At 44.7% G+C, this 15,280-nt stretch overlaps 1 protein-coding gene across 3 annotated transcripts; it reads right to left on the bottom strand.

Annotated features, from left to right (window-relative positions):
• Window positions 1-2,557: 2,557 nt before the first annotated feature.
• Window positions 2,558-13,453, bottom strand: GBGT1 (globoside alpha-1,3-N-acetylgalactosaminyltransferase 1 (FORS blood group)). 3 transcript variants are annotated; one of them, XM_062011251.1, is made up of 8 exons: window positions 13,371-13,453; window positions 12,253-12,571; window positions 11,538-11,837; window positions 10,399-10,461; window positions 9,150-9,200; window positions 9,017-9,052; window positions 6,800-6,934; window positions 2,558-6,378 (listed from the first exon to the last, which is right to left on the bottom strand). In XM_062011251.1, the coding sequence occupies exons 3-8, from the start codon at window positions 11,597-11,599 to the stop codon at window positions 5,694-5,696; spliced, it is 1,032 nt and encodes a 343-aa protein (XP_061867235.1). In that variant the 5' UTR covers window positions 11,600-11,837; window positions 12,253-12,571; window positions 13,371-13,453; the 3' UTR covers window positions 2,558-5,693. The 3 variants fall into 3 exon arrangements, with proteins under 3 accessions (XP_061867235.1, XP_010193549.2, XP_061867236.1); XM_010195247.2 differs by having other exon boundaries at window positions 11,538-11,654; XM_062011252.1 differs by lacking the exons at window positions 10,399-10,461; window positions 11,538-11,837; window positions 12,253-12,571; window positions 13,371-13,453 and having other exon boundaries at window positions 9,017-9,075; window positions 9,150-9,273.
• Between the last annotated feature and the right edge of the window lie 1,827 nt (window positions 13,454-15,280).

The following is a 15,280-nucleotide window of genomic DNA, read 5'->3' as shown; positions in this document are numbered from 1 at the left end:
CCGGGCTCGGGGCCGCGCCGCGCCGGCCATGGTGCCCCGCCGCCCCCGGGAGCCGCCGCCGCCAGCGCGGAGCGCGGCCGGGAGAGCCGAGCGGGGCGGTGCGGGGCCGAGCGGGGCGGAGCGGGCAGAGGGGCGGGGGGCGGCCCGGCTCCGCCCCGCACGCACCCCCGGGCCGGCCGCTGCAGGTGGGTGCGCGGCTGCACCGCGGGGGCGGAGCGGGACCCTCGGCCTGGTGCCCTGGGCACCCCACAGCTCTCTCTGCGTGCTGAGCGGGGGATCTGGCACCGCGGAGAAGCACCTTGCAGGCCCCGCCAGGCAGCGGGCGGCGGGTCGGAGGGGTTTGGCACTGCGCTGCAATGCGAGCTATAAATAGGAGCTGAGCTTCGGGACAAACGAGACAGTTGCTGGGCGAGATCCTCTTTCCAGCACGGCATCTCTAACCAGACCAGCCCGGCACCCAGCAGAACTGTGCCCCCGGGGCACAAACACACACCCCTGTCTGCCTCGTCTCTGCTCCAACACTCGAAATGGGGGCACGGAGGGACCCCGGGAAAAAGCTGCTGGAGGTTTGGGTGCACAGTCGGTGTGCTGGAGTGTGAGCTGGTGAGACAGAGGAGGCTGAGTGAGCAGGGTTGCCCTGGAAACAGAGAGGCTGCATGTGAACGGCTCCAGCACCCATAGTTTATACTGATGAGGCTGATGACATGTGCCATCGCAGAGTGATGTCAGGAGAAGCAGGAGCTGGGAGAAGGCTGCATCGCTCTCCATGGCTGAGCGCACCCGGCTGCTGCAATGCTCCTGCCTTGGGAGTGCAGGGAGACCACTGCACTGCTGGGGAGCCACTGAGAGGGAAGAACCAGCTTTGCCAGGGTGTCACCTAGAACTGGTCACCTGGAATTGGTGACAAGGCACAGCCTGTCACCTCGAGCATCAGGCTCCTCAGTGGCTCCAGGCCAGCAGAGCCCACAGCTTGGAGCACAGCCAGGGAACAACAAGGTGTGCCAGGCCTCTTTTTCTGGCACTAGATGCTGCTACAGAGCAACATCATTCTAATTATAGTAACAGTGTCAGTGCTGAACAGTGGGGAAAACACAGACTTCAAAAGGTCTATAACTATGTCATTTGCTGTTGGCAAAAGTCACTAAAAAACAAAACGAGAATGAAGCACTTTTTGAAAGTAATTTGTACTCATCTGACTTGGTTTAAATTAGCTAAAGGTTCAGGGGAAGATGAAGTGCAGAGAATCTGCTTAAATCTGCTTTCCTATTCATACAGCTTTATACTAGCTTTACATGAAACAGTGACATTTGGTGGATATATGTTTAAGCTAAATATAGCCCAAGGAAAGTCGAGTCAGCGCAGCATTACTCTGACACTCAGAGAAAGGAGGGTGTCAGGTGGGTAGGCAGACATTTAAAAGCCACTTCTTTGATGCATTTGGATAGCAATCCTTTCCTAAATTGTTTAGTTGTGTGGACCTACACGTGGACTTGAACTGCAGGATGGGGGATTGAGCCTGAGTAAAGTGTCACCCACTCCTGTGAATTCCTCCTGTCCCTGGAAGCACCCATCACTATCCCTGTCACTCCATCTGGAGAGTAGCTGTTGGTCTCTGCTTGTTTCGTCCCTGGGCATCCCATGGGGACTTGCTGGGGCAGTGAGATGAAAGAGAGCAGGGGGAATTCAAGGGAGAAAATAGGAACTCTCATTCTTAGAGCTGCCCTTTGAGATTAGAACAAATCCCTGCTGACAAAGAAACTCACTCTGTGTATCTCACATTCACTAGTGACCAACCAAGACTAGCCTCTGTGTGTGGACAGAACAAGAGACAGTCCCTTCTTTGAAAAGCCACAGGCTAAATAAACAGGTGAGATGAAAGGCAGGAGATTAAAAACTAGCCATGCTGGCAGGGAGCTCACAGGCTTCCAGCTCTTTTCCACCACTGTGCTTTAGCTGCAGCTGCACTATTCCCCAAGCTGTCTTTGTGCAGGGAATGTATAACTCATGCTCTTATCCATGTCTGTGCAAAGATCATCTCATTTCCATGCCCCCCAGCCACAGATCTGACACAGAGAAGATTTGATGAGGCCACTCCTCTTGTAACTATTGCTGTGTAACAAAGTGGTTCAAAATGACATTTACAGCCACTGATGTGAGGCAACAGTACCTGTGGGGTGAAGGGGAATCTGAATACAACTGGAAAAGGGTGCCAGGCAGTCTTAGTGGAAATGATTCTTGTCTTATCAGAACAAGAGAATCATGGTCTGGCCTCACAGGGATCATATCCAGCGCTGGAAGTTTCCATTTCTTGCCCCCCACCAGAGAATTTTTTCTTTTGGGGATGAATGCACCACACAAGTCACCAGGAAAGAAAAAGCCTGTCAGATGGGCTCCTAAATTAGATGGAGAATGAATGATGAGTCTGTTCCAGCCAAGTGGAAAGAGATGGACAGAACAAGGGGCCCTTGGGAAGGCAACAAGCTACTGATCTGAGGCTGGGTTTAGGACACACAGAGTCAGAAATACCTTGAAAGCACGATCAGATTCTCAGGCAGTGTAAATTGGATGATGATTTATTTACATGTGGTGATTCACTTTTCACGCAGTACAGCACTGTGTGCATGTTTCAAAGCTCAAATTCCCTTGGCACAAGGACATGTGAGACAGCATTGTCCTCTGTGGTGAGTGGAGGAAGAGCTCATATGCAAGAGTGCCAGTCTGCTGCCTTGCTACCACGTGCCTCAGTTTCCCCTCTGAGCAATAGATATTGGTTGGGAATTCAGGTCAGAAAGCGGATCTTGTGAGGCTCACACACTGCCCACAAGCCTCAGGCTGCACAGTCCAACTGAAAGAAGGAAAGCTTGCTGCTGGTGTGGAGGGAAGAGGATTAATCAGCAGGAGATGACAACAGAAGTCCAGGTTTTCATTAATTAGAGAAGGGCATGAGCTGATTCAGGCAGCATCTCCCACACTGCACTGGGGACTGTGTTTCTGCAGTCACATTTTCCTGCTCCCTGGAGACACAGGGAGTTTCTAGATACTGCTTTAAATCACAGCCCTGTCGAGCAGAACTGTGTCACATAAGATGTGACACAAGACCTTCCCCTGGGGAGAAGCTGCAGGCTTGCCAGGAAGATAAACACATTTGGCACTACACAAATCAAGCTCTTACTGTGTCCATCACAGCGTCCTGGAGTCAGTCAAATGCTGGGGAGGGAGGAAGCAGAGCCACAGACCAAGCCTTTCACAGATTTTTGTACAGGTACCTCAGAAACATAGATCACCCTTTATCACACATCATGTGTGCTGGAGAACTTCTTCTCATGGTGGATTTAATACAAGCTATGGCTATCTGCACAGCACTACAAGTAATTTAAATGAAGCCCAATGGTTGCAAACAGAGCCTGCAAACACAGAGCAACTCAGAGCAGAAGTAAGGCAGAATGGGAATTGGCCATTGGTACAGCTCATCTGTGGATTTGTGGCTCCTGTATCACTTCATGTTTTTATTGGATATGAATGCTTTTTCAAAGAGATCCAGAACAGACCAGCTGTGTATTGTGAGCTTGATACTGACATCAGGAGATAAAGTGATTTGGCTTGTCCAGTGCAGGTCAGACCCCCTTCTGGTTGTGTATATGTGTATACATAACAACTGGCCTAATGAGACCACAGTTTCAGTGATGGGCTTCAGATGCCGATTGTTTTACCAATAAGAGACATACAGAATTCATCCTGGGTTTGGTGGGAATAGAGGGCATTTAAAAAATATTTGGATAAGGGTATTTCTTCAGCCTTTTGGCTGAAATGAGGTACCTGGTTACCAAACAGACATCCTCACAGGAGATTCAGTTCTGGTTTAGTTATGTAGAGTGATGTCTTCCTCCAGCATCACATCACTAAGAACAGTCTGGAGAAAATACAATAGGGCAGCCCCTTTGCTGGATAAAGCATGAATCAACAGACCCAGATGCCACTAGAGGTTCTGAGCTGAAGGTATTTTATGTACCTTATCTATACTATGGGTACTGCAAAAGCTTTTCTACTTAGTCTTCTGGAGGATGAAGTGCCTACAGTGGCACTGGCAAGTCCCATTTTCAGGCTGCTCACTCAGGACTGAAATGGCTCGTTAAGTTATCTGCAATCAGTGCTGGGGTCATAAAGCTTTGAATACTTGATACGCTGCCATAAAGCAATTTCATCATGTGAAGAGAAGCAAGAACAGTCAGACACCTCTTCCTCATTTTCTCTCTCTCTGCCAAATGAGCCTTTTTGTCTTGTCTTTCTTTAAGCTGTTCCCTTAGAAACAGCCAGCTTAGCCCTTTCACCCCTGCTTCTCCTCTCTGCACATAGCGCAGCGCCGTTCTCTGCTGCTCCCCGTGCTCCCTCTGCCTGCTCACTTTAAATGATCATGGCACAGGCTTGCACAGCCCTTTGGTAGGATGCCTGGGGAGGTAATGGAGAAGACATTTATGGCACATGTGCTGCAGCAAGGGAGGTGGCCCAGGGACTTCCATGCTGTGACCTCAGCTCACAATTAGTCGGTTGTCGTTGGCAAGCAGTGGCTGTTCCCCTGTGTTTGGACTCCCCTGGCCTGTTCACCCAAGTGAGCTGTCAGGCTGCAAAATGCCTGGTTCAGGCTTCTCATCACATTCATGCAAAGAAGATGTTAACCCTGGCCTACTTCTAGCTCTAGACTGAACTCAGAGTTTCACTAGAGCGTTCCATTATAAAATGAAATGGCCCTGTTTGCTGGAAATGCATCAGCTCTTCCTGCCAGCTCCAGCAGCTTCTAGCCAATTTATTTCACAGAGCTTCAAAAAGCTGGAAAAGACTGAAGTGATGGATTGGAGCAGGAACCTCTCAATACCATATTTACTCTGTTGGAAAAGATTACATGATCTACAGAGACATGTGAACCAGGGAAAAGGTTCAGAGCACATCTGTGAGGGAAATAAAGCCCAAGACTTTCAGTCTGGGTCTGAGCTGTGCCAGTTCTGTCCAAACTTGTGTTTCTCCAAAACACAGATTGGATTTTGGAAGATAACTGCTACATGCATTCACACTGTTTGTCCTGTCAGACCAGGGTTCTTATTGGCAATGGCTGGCACCAGCTTTCTGCTGAAAAGGTCAAAGAAATCTAATCCCGCTGCCTCTTAATCAGGGATAACTTGCTCCAAGCACGTTTCCTCCTGATCCTGACAAAGGGTGCAAGTTTAAATCACAGTGCATGAAAATGAATTGCCTTACAAAGTTGTTTGTTTCTTTTTAAGTGAAAAGGTCTTTACTGTAACTCTAGCTCATCTTCTCCACAGGAATGTCAAATACCATTTTGATCTTGCTAAGTTTCTGCTAGGCCTCAGGAAAACTCTCAGGCAAAGGCATCCACAGCCTTACTGTAAGGGTAGCCTTGCATTTGATAACTGGCCTTTTGGATGCCTTTCTTGGGTGCTGCAGCCTCAAGTGGGATGCTTGTATTTACAAAGATTAGGAACCTGGAAACATTTTAATTCTCAACTCCACTTTGGCTGCTGCTTCTGGAAAGCATTAAGACTCCTGTTCTACAGAGAAACTATCCACATGTTCCTTTGTCTGTTCACACTGGGAACTAAAATTCATGGTGGGGCATGGTCTGTAGGAGTTAATGTTCAGTGGGTTTGATTATGGGGAAGACACCTCTGCAGGGATCAGAGTCAATCTCGTATCTCTTTGTAGTTCTTATCCACTGTGGAAAAACGTATGAGGTGAATTACAGGGGGCTTTGGCTTCCTGTCATCCCATAAATACTCTGGAGAAAGCACCTTGGTGGGTTTGTTGGAGAGGAAGTGCCTGTTGAGATGACTTTCTTCCTGCCAGGCTGCCATGATCCCATTGGCTTTATCTGCCAGGATGGTCATGTGGCAAGTCTTGGTGAACTCATACACTTTCTTGACCAGTCCTCCAAACACGGCTCCTCCATAGTAGAAGTCCCCTTCTCCATCAGGGATGTAGGCTGCTGAAGAGCTTCTTCTCTCATAAGGGAACTGGCTTCGAGGGACATTGAAATAGCCAGGGTGTATGGCTGCTACTATATCACCCAGGGTCTCAGGCCCCCAGGCATTGTGGAACACCATGTCACTGTCCAGGCAGAAGAGATAGTCCACTTCCTGATGGCTCGTCTCTGCTATGTGCTTGTTTATGGCCTCCATCCTGCGCATGGAGATCTCCTGCCAGCTGGGGTATTTCTTGATGGGGACGATGACAAACCTTCGTCCAGGCTGCAGCTGGACATGGGGAATTGTCTCAGGCTTGTCAGTGAAGATATAATAGTTCACTCGATAGCCCTTCATGAAATGCTTCTCTGCTGACTCCAAGAAGCGACCCACGAACCTCGTGTATCTGTGCAGACAACACGTGAATAGCACACCAGAGACAGGGCTATGCACGGTGGAGTGGGAAGGGTACTTCAATGAATAGAAGAAGACAAGAGATGGGGTGTTGACTAGTTACTGATGTACAGATCCATACACTATACATGCAATAGGTGGAGTGGAGGAAAAGCAATGAGTGGATTATCCCTGCTTTGACCAACTACCCACCTATCTACAGCTCTAACTCCCAAGGCCGACCATGCTTCCAGGTCCCTGGGGTGCTGAGTCTGCTATCCTGTAGGCTTGTACAACTATGGACACAGTACACGGGCATAAAGGTTACTACAGCTTGGGACACACATTCTGCTGAGGACAAGGTGAAGCAAAATGATCTTTTGACAGAGAAAGTACATCAGCCCAAGAACTGTGCCCCTGAGTGCTTCACTTACTTTCCAACAGCAAAGGCTGTCACTCCTATGGTGAGATTCAGTGGCCTGTAGGCACTGTCTAGGATCTCAGAATTGAAGGTTCCTTCCCAGATGATGGGGGCCAGCCATGGTGTAACCGTCAGCACATCCTGACGCCTGAAGGAAAGGACAGAGAATGTTAATGAAGTGTGACAGTTCCTCTTGGTTTCGAGGCCAGTAAATGTGAAAGAAACATTAAAAAGGCAGGTAGAACAAGAGTGTGTTTATCAGTATGAAGTCATTAGGGATGATGATATCTTCACATCTTTTTCCCTGCCCTCTTATTTAAGGTTACCAACCATGGGCGTTTCAGGTGCTGGGATGAAATTAACCACTGTTTAATGAATTGGAAAAAACCCCAAGGAACTGCTAAAAATCCCATTGAAGCTCCTAGTACTTTTCAGCTGTGGAGAGTTTAATGACCACTGAACTCACTGAATGAGAAGCTATGCACATTTGCTATCAGTCTGAGGCAGATTGCTACATACAGATTAACATACAAGTATTAATATGAAAATTACTATACAAATACACCCCATTGCTGTGTTATTCAAACACAGCTTGCAGCATGACAGAATTTATATATAGTTTTAACACATTTGGATATCATTTAAAATTCTGTATGTGTGCCATCATTCAAATGTGTAACAAAGTTACACCAAATCCTTAATCTCCTGTGTGGGTAGTGGAAATACTGAATATACATGCAGTAGAGTCTGATTGTGCCCTATTACACCTATGCAATGCTATTTCAACTTTCTTATTTCAGAGTTTCTTTCTTACCTTTTTGATTTTAAAACAAGCTGTCATTTATGATGTGTGATTTACCCTAGCCCACTCACACTTGCCCCAGACAATGATCTGTAGAGCTCTGCTAATGAAATTTGTCATGCTTGGTGCAAGGCCAGACTCGGGGGCTGAAGCGGTCGCCCATCTGACACGCTCCCAAGCCAATAATAGCACAAAAACCAAACCAAGGCACCTGTGAGGAGCAGTTTGATGGCTGAGGCAACCATTTGCAACCCAGATCTAACACTTGCAGACTGAGTCGATACTAGAATAACAATTTCACTTCCTCCTATAGTAATTCATATCATTAAAAGATTAAATTATACATGAAGAAGAATTTGGTCTGTAGGAAATGTACTGACAGAGCTGTTCTCTTCCTGGGTTCATTGCCTTATTTTGGCAGGGGACAGAGTGACAGAAGGAAATCTGAAAGTTTGCTTCCCTAAGCAGGGCTCTTTCATAGAATCCCAGGATGGTAGGGTTGGAAGGGACCTTTCATTTCATTTTAAAGGGCTGCACCAGATTTCCCAATGACTCACGCCCATGGTATGCATCCTCTCAGTGCATGCTAGAAGAAGCCCCTTCAGAAAAACACAGAACACTAAAAGCAACATGTTTTTCCCCTCATTTAGTCCTGTATACACTAGTTGAATTCATGTAATAATTTACTCCAATATGGAAGAGAAATATTCAGGCCTAGTATGTCCTGTTTGAATAGCAGGGGGTAAAATGTACTAACAGGGTGTGTTTATCAACATGAAAAAGAATGGTGACTGTTGAAGGTGAACTGCTAGAGATAAGAGACAGGTGATACGAGCTGGACGAAAAGGAGACTGCTAACAAACGTGAGCTAACAAGGAGTATTTGCCCAAGTCATTTTTTAGCTGCTGCTGCCTGAAATCTTCCATGTCTGTTTAAACTCACTGGTTTGACTGTTTCTCATGGAGACTTGTCTGTGTGAATGCCTGCAGTTTGTTCCAATGTAAGATCCAGCAGGTTAGCTGAAACTATGGCTGAAGGTCATACAAGGCACCTGCCTAATTTTGCCCTGAAATGGATTCAAAGCTCTCCCACAGCTGGTTACAGCTACAACACATTTCCAGAAAGCATTTCTCACTGGTTCCAGCTATTATATATCTTCCATCTCAGAAAAAGTCCCTGGCAATAACCATGTTAACAGCTGTATGTGCACTAATGCATTAAATGGGAATTTACAGTAGGTATGCTGGCAAGTACACAGTGACTAACAACCTTACAGCAGCACAGTGAGCTGCAGCATACCTGTACAGTTTGACTTCTCTTGCAACAAGGTACTTGTTCAGTGTGCACTCAGGCTTTGAAACTGTGTCACAGAGCACCCAAATCAAAGTCAGCAGAAACAAACAACGAAGTTCAAACAAAGCAACTTACTTTGGATCCAGCACTCTTGGCTGCTGATAAAATAATCTGTAAAAAGGAAGAAATAGCCACTGAATAATACATGAATATGCCTGGAAGAGAGAACAGCAGTTTAAAGGTCAGGAAATAAAAAGCCAGTACTTACTGGGGGAAAAGCTGGATTAGTTTTGCTTCTGTATATTGGAGCTTCACAGAGCTGCACGATGAGGTGGGAAAAGAAAGAGATTGCAATGGTTTTCCTAAAACATGAAGCAGGTTCAGCTTCAGAACTTCCTGCTGTACTGGCAGATGCCTAAGTCCTTGCTCCAGTTGCTGTGCATGCTGCTCTGATACAGAGAGTGAGACATTGCCTGCATATACATTCAAGGGCTGACAGATGAGTAGCAGTTTTGAAACAGACCATACAATGGAACAGGGACAGAGAGATGCTGGCAGCAGTCTGAGACTGTGGGTAAATCAGAGTTTAGGGGCCAGAAATCTAGGGAAGCACATGCTTGCTGAAGACTGCAAGTTCTGGTCATTTATGTGCTGAGTTCCCTGCATAACTGTTCCCTGTTCATCTGGAAGGCTGAACTACCCGAAATATACCACACTTTAAACAGTATTCAGAGAAATAAGTATCTTACTACACACAATGTTTTTCAGATGGCTTGGAACAATCAGAAATGCCTCTATAAGAGATCACCATTTCTATTTGATTTTTTTTGTTGTTTCATTTCATCTTTTACAAGACCTGTAGGCTTGGGAAAAGCAGAAGCTTTGCTTCTGGGACCCATGCAGAGTCAGTTAACTGAACCTTAGGCTGCATGACACAACGAAACTGACCCCTTAAATAGCAAAGTTTCTGAAGAAGCAGCTACCCTTTCATTTTGTTCAGAGCAGGCTTGTGGTCCTGACTCAAGTGGTGCCACAACACAATTACATTCATCAAATGAGTGGAAAGCACCGATTGTAGAAGTGAGGAAGAGGAATATGATGAGGAGATTGGGGGGTTAGTTCTAACTCTGCCAAAACTCCTTATACAATTGTTTATTTAATCCTTCTGACTTAGGTTTCTCCATCTAGCAAGCTGGAATAATTAATCCACATCTCACAGCACAGAGAGATCCTGTGTGTACATGTGCTCTTACACCCTGGTAACAATGTTAACCTGTTAGGCATGTTGTCTGTGACACACAACAAACAAGGCCTTGCTCATGCTGTACAAACATAGAGCTGTCCTGGAGGGCAAGCAGACTAAAGCACAGAAGGTTGCATTATTACTATATTGTTTTAAAAGAGTGACTAATCATAGATTCATAAAATGAAGTACAAGTGACTACTTGTTGTCAGTGAAGTAGAGCTCCTGTAACAATGACCTGTGTTATTCACTACACACAAAGTGAAATACTTACAAGATTTCAGGGCAGGGAAGGTAATATGGGAGGTAGTGCACTTTTCTGTTCCCAACAATAATCCTGTGACAGCAAAGAAACATTTAAAGATAGGTAATTTTGAAAAACATCTTCCTAGGATTTTCCAGGATCTTCTCTGTATCTGGCACAGATTTGGGGAATTAACTGTAACTAACTACACGTCTGCTTTACTGAGATCCAGTGTAGTCACATGTTACCTGATGTATTGCTGCTAAAGCATAAATGGGAAGCTTGGGACAAAAACAAGTCCAGAACCACCTGGCTTGTAACAACACACCTAAGCATTCTTATTTACACCAAGTGGTTTACAAAATGTAGTTCTACATGTTCTTGGAAAGTGTCCACAGAAATGGAGACACAGAAGTCGATGTCCAAACAGATCAATATGCAACATACACTGATGTGACACATTGCCACTTCCTGGACTGTTACATGCTGTCTGTGCATTCTTCAATGTGCCCAGCACACAAATAGGCTGCACAGGCTTTGTTTTCTATTCAGTTTTGAACACAATCTATGTAGATTTTTATATACAATCACTTAACTACTGGTGAAATGCAACCACCACCAAAGTGAAATAAGAGCAAACTGTGACTTCAGAAATACAGTATCATTTACAATAATGACTAATTACATAGTTAATAGAAATGCCTGATGTCTGATTCCTTTCAAACAACGTATCAGTTTGCTCAAGACAATCTGTATGGCAGTCACTATAGTCGAAGCTACAAACATTCTGTGTTTGAAAGCAACAGTGTTTGGTAGCTACAGAACTATGCCTAGTTACACCAGAGTGAGTTTAGACTGCTTGCAGAGACAGATAATAATCCCTTTTAAAGTCTGAACTGAAATGTAACTGGACTATTCTGTATGTTAACATCTGTTTGAGTCAGATAAGGTGTCAGCAGCCTAATTTAGACACAATTGGGTTTTTTTTCTTCTCCCTCTGCTACTGTTACTTTATATATTATACAAATTAGTGTTCTTTCTTACAGCTCTAGCAGGGACTTTCCATAAAATGCACTGCTTATATTTTTCTGCCACTATGCTTTTTCCCATGGCATATATATATAGACAAGATGTTTCAAATATGACCAAGCTTGCCATCAAATGCTTACCAGATAAATGCAGCAACAACGAACAGACAAACAAAGGATCCCAACACTTTCCTGTAAATCATGTCTTCTGGAGTTGAAGAAGGGAGGGACACTTCTTGCTCTCAGCAGCTTTCAACCCTCAAAGAACAAAAAAGCAAGTGAAACTGTGTATAAATATCTCACTGTGGGAGAAATGGATTATTTTCTCAAAGGAGCAGGAGGTTTGCCAAGCAGCGTCTTTTTAATTCAGTCTGTCTGAAGTCAGGAACACGGAAGGACTCAGACTGTAGGAACCAGATCTCTTAGTCACTGAGGCAGTTCCTGTAAACCATTTAAGAAATCTTTTCAATTCAATGACATCTAATCACGGTTACAAATGCATGAGCAGCCTTTCTGACTTGATTCTACTTTCTATAGATTCCATTTATTCATCTAAAGCACACACCTCTTGCAGTTTAATAAACCCACCCAAGCCAATCACATCAGGTGTTCGTAGAGCTAATACAGTCACTATTTTAGCTGATAAACTCATATTTCACAGAAAAGCAACTGCCAGAGACAGCTCCCTCCAAAAGGTGCATGTAGGAGAAAGGCACACAGAGGTCTGATACAAGCAAAGAAGTATTAGAGAACAAAAATGACGTCCACTGGTAACGGACATTTCTCTGTAAGTCAAGGAAACTACTCCATTTTCAACAGCCATAAAAATCACCTTCCCCTAGCTCAGCTGTCTTACCTTAAAAGCTCAAATTAATCCCACTTCTGTTCAGAGGCAAGTAAAAGCTCCCACAGTGAGAACCACAGGACCTGTGGCAAACACACAAAGCCTTTTCCAGTTCCCTCCAGTGTGAATACGGTGTGAATTCCCTTCAGTGAATACAGAAGTACAGCGCTGCAGATAACTCTCTGATGTGTGCAAGCTCACTTCCGCCTCCAGGGCATCCTCTGTGCCCAAAGTCAGGGCTCTTGAGCAAGCAAGCTGTCCAGGCTGCTGCTGGAGGGGCTGGAAGGCAGCCTGGAGTTAGAGGAAAGCACTTTCAGGATATGACTAGAGCCTGGTGAGAAAGGAAAAACAAGGGCCATTTGTCAAACTCCTATTTATAGTCAGTAGCATTTATGTGTGTGGGAGGAACCAGTTCAGAGCTCCCCTTTTGAGGAAGGAGAGGTAAGCATCACTGAGATGCTTTCTGTCTGGTCCTGGTAAGGCATGCTAGAGTGCCAGTGGATCTGAAATCAGTGGAAATTTTCCCACTCTTCTTTGGGGGAATCCTCCCAAAATCCCAAATGCCTTTGAATATAAAAAGACAGGTACAAAAAGTTCTTTAATTTGCTCCATTATGCCATACAGAAATCCTCTCTGGTGCTTCTTCCTCATTCTGCTATCAACCCATCTAATTAGCTTTCACTAAGAGGCAGCACAAAATCCCACGTGAAAATAAAGAAATTAACCCCAAAACATCTCAAGGCCTTCCACCATGTAAAGCCTCCCCAGGTGCATGCTGAGCAGTTCTGGATTCTTGCCTTTAAAACAATGCAGATCCACAAATGCAGAAGGATTTGCAACCACTCTTTCCCCTCTACCTGCTATTTCTATTCTTTGAGCAGTTTTATCTAATCCCTGTGCTAATGAGAAGTGCTATACTGATGCCAGGATTTTTCAGTGCCATGTACCTGACCTTGTGCTTGATGCCTCTGGCACATGTCAAAGGGACAAGTGGGTGGAGGGGGGTTAGACTGGGGAGTGGGGGGTAGGCATCCTATGTCAGTGCTCTACTGCATTTCTCATCAGGAGGCTTCCTAATTTCCAATCAGTTTATGACAGTGATTGTGTACATGGAGGCTTCTTTTACATACCTGCAGGCTATGATGCTTCCTTCCCTCTTCTATTCTGTGGGCTTAGCCATCACTCCTTCAAACTCTCCTTGTAGATTAACTTCAAGACCTGTGAATATTTCTTTCAATTCCATTTGAACTCTCTCTAATCAGTCCATTTTCATTAAATGTGGTGCCAAACCAAAGCAAATACTTGTGCTAAGCCCTCATCAGTATTGAGTAAAGCAGGACTACCCCACAAAACCAAAATGCTGGGACAGTTCATGTGTTCATACATACCACTTGCCTGCTTTGCAAGACCACAGCACTGGTGGTGACATTCAGTCTGTGACCAAATGTAATTCACATGTCTTTTCTACAGGAGTTCTTGTAGCCACATCTGTGATATATAAACGTTGTACTTGACTTTATGGAATTACACTCCATTTTCTAGCTATTTCTTTCTCTAAACTATCAAGCCTTGATTGTATTCTGTTTTCCATGGTGCTTGCAGCATCTCCCAGTTTGAAACCAGTTTCCAGCTTCATAAACATCCTTTCAAACTTTTCACCCAAAGCACAAATGAAAACATAAGACAGTACCACTTTGCAGATAATCTCCTGGGGATTTTCATCTCTTGTACCTGACCATCCTCATGCACTTATTGCCATGGTGTATGGACTGATAGCATAGAACTTGGCTAATGGAGAAGGACAGAGAATAATGAACTGATAGAAAAAAGGAGAGAAAAAAAAGTTATCTTCAAGTTGAGCAGTAAAATCAGCACTGAGTAAAATAACCATCATGGGCATTCTGGTTATTTTAGTGCAGCTTCAGCTGTTGTCATATTGTCAGCAACTGTACTTTCATGTGTTTTTACAGAGTTAACATCTATTCCCTCAGGAAAAGTAATACATATATTTTGAAATACTGCATCATTGGAGCACAGCTGATGCATTGTCCCTTTGCTTCAGTTTCTGTGTTACACATCTGCATGAAAACTGGAGCCAGATGAGTCTGGAATGTCTCCTTGCATCTAAAGCCATCTCATTTGACATTTACCACATTTGTCCTCAACCGATTCACAACTCCAGGGCTCACAATGAATGCCAGCAAAGAAGAAGTAGATGTGGCTGCAGTTCATGGCAGAATCTCCTCACAAACACAAAAAAACAACCAAAGCATTTTTTTACAGTTTCTCAATTGGTCAGAGAGTTTTTTAAAAGTGGTATCACTGAAAGTAGCTGTATTACTCCTAAATGGCCTTGTTTGACCTCCCAGAACAAAGCAGTACTTCATCCTCAAGGCCTGCCTTGGAAAGCATTCTGACTTGCAGATAAATGCCTCACTTGTAGAGCATTCTGTGAGAAATATTCTTTGCAGATCAGCTATTTCAGATTTCTAATCCTGTATTTCCATTTCTAAAAGTGAAGTAGTGAGCTGTGAGTACAGCATCATTCAGAATGTGAAGAAAGAGGATATCCATGGGGAGGTCCTTCATCTGTGCTGAAGAGAAGGTTTCCTTGCTGGACTCCATTATGAAACAGGCTGCCTTTGGCTATCATAACCTCAGACTGCAGCATGATGCAGACATATTCAATCAGGCCTGAGTCTTGAGCATGAACCTCAGTACAAATCCACTGCCTGGGCTTCTAGCTTTTCAGAGTCTCATATTACAGCTAGCACTGCCACAAGTTAACTTTACTCTGGCTGAGATCTGAGGAAGAAGCACTGCACAAAGTCTGTGTTTCATTTACAGCACATTGGCCAGATTTTTTTATTTCAAGAGGCAAATATTATCTCCTTTCACCACTGCACTTGGTCAGTGCAACAGACTTGAAAATAACCCAGAAAATTCTCTTGGACTAAATCTATACCATAACTGATGCTAGTTAAAACTTGCCAGTTTACTCCAACACTGATGAGAAGGACACCAGCAAGATTTGACTGAT

This window comes from Colius striatus, chromosome 19 (genome assembly GCF_028858725.1).
Source record: "Colius striatus isolate bColStr4 chromosome 19, bColStr4.1.hap1, whole genome shotgun sequence".
NCBI lineage: Eukaryota > Metazoa > Chordata > Aves > Coliiformes > Coliidae > Colius > Colius striatus.
This window is presented reverse-complemented; position numbering and strand designations above follow the sequence as displayed.

What these genes read in the sequence shown, in the direction of transcription:
- GBGT1 (XM_062011251.1), bottom strand. Translation starts at nt 11,599, where the DNA reads ATGATTTACAGGAAAGTGTTGGGATCCTTTGTTTGTCTGTTCGTTGTT. An exon ending in CTAATCCAGCTTTTCCCCCA is followed by an intron (nt 9,053 to 9,149) that starts GTAAGTACTGGC and finishes TCCTTTTTACAG; the next exon opens with ATTATTTTATCAGCAGCCAA. An exon ending in CCAAGAGTGCTGGATCCAAA is followed by an intron (nt 6,935 to 9,016) that starts GTAAGTTGCTTT and finishes CCTTTCCTTCAG; the next exon opens with GCGTCAGGATGTGCTGACGG.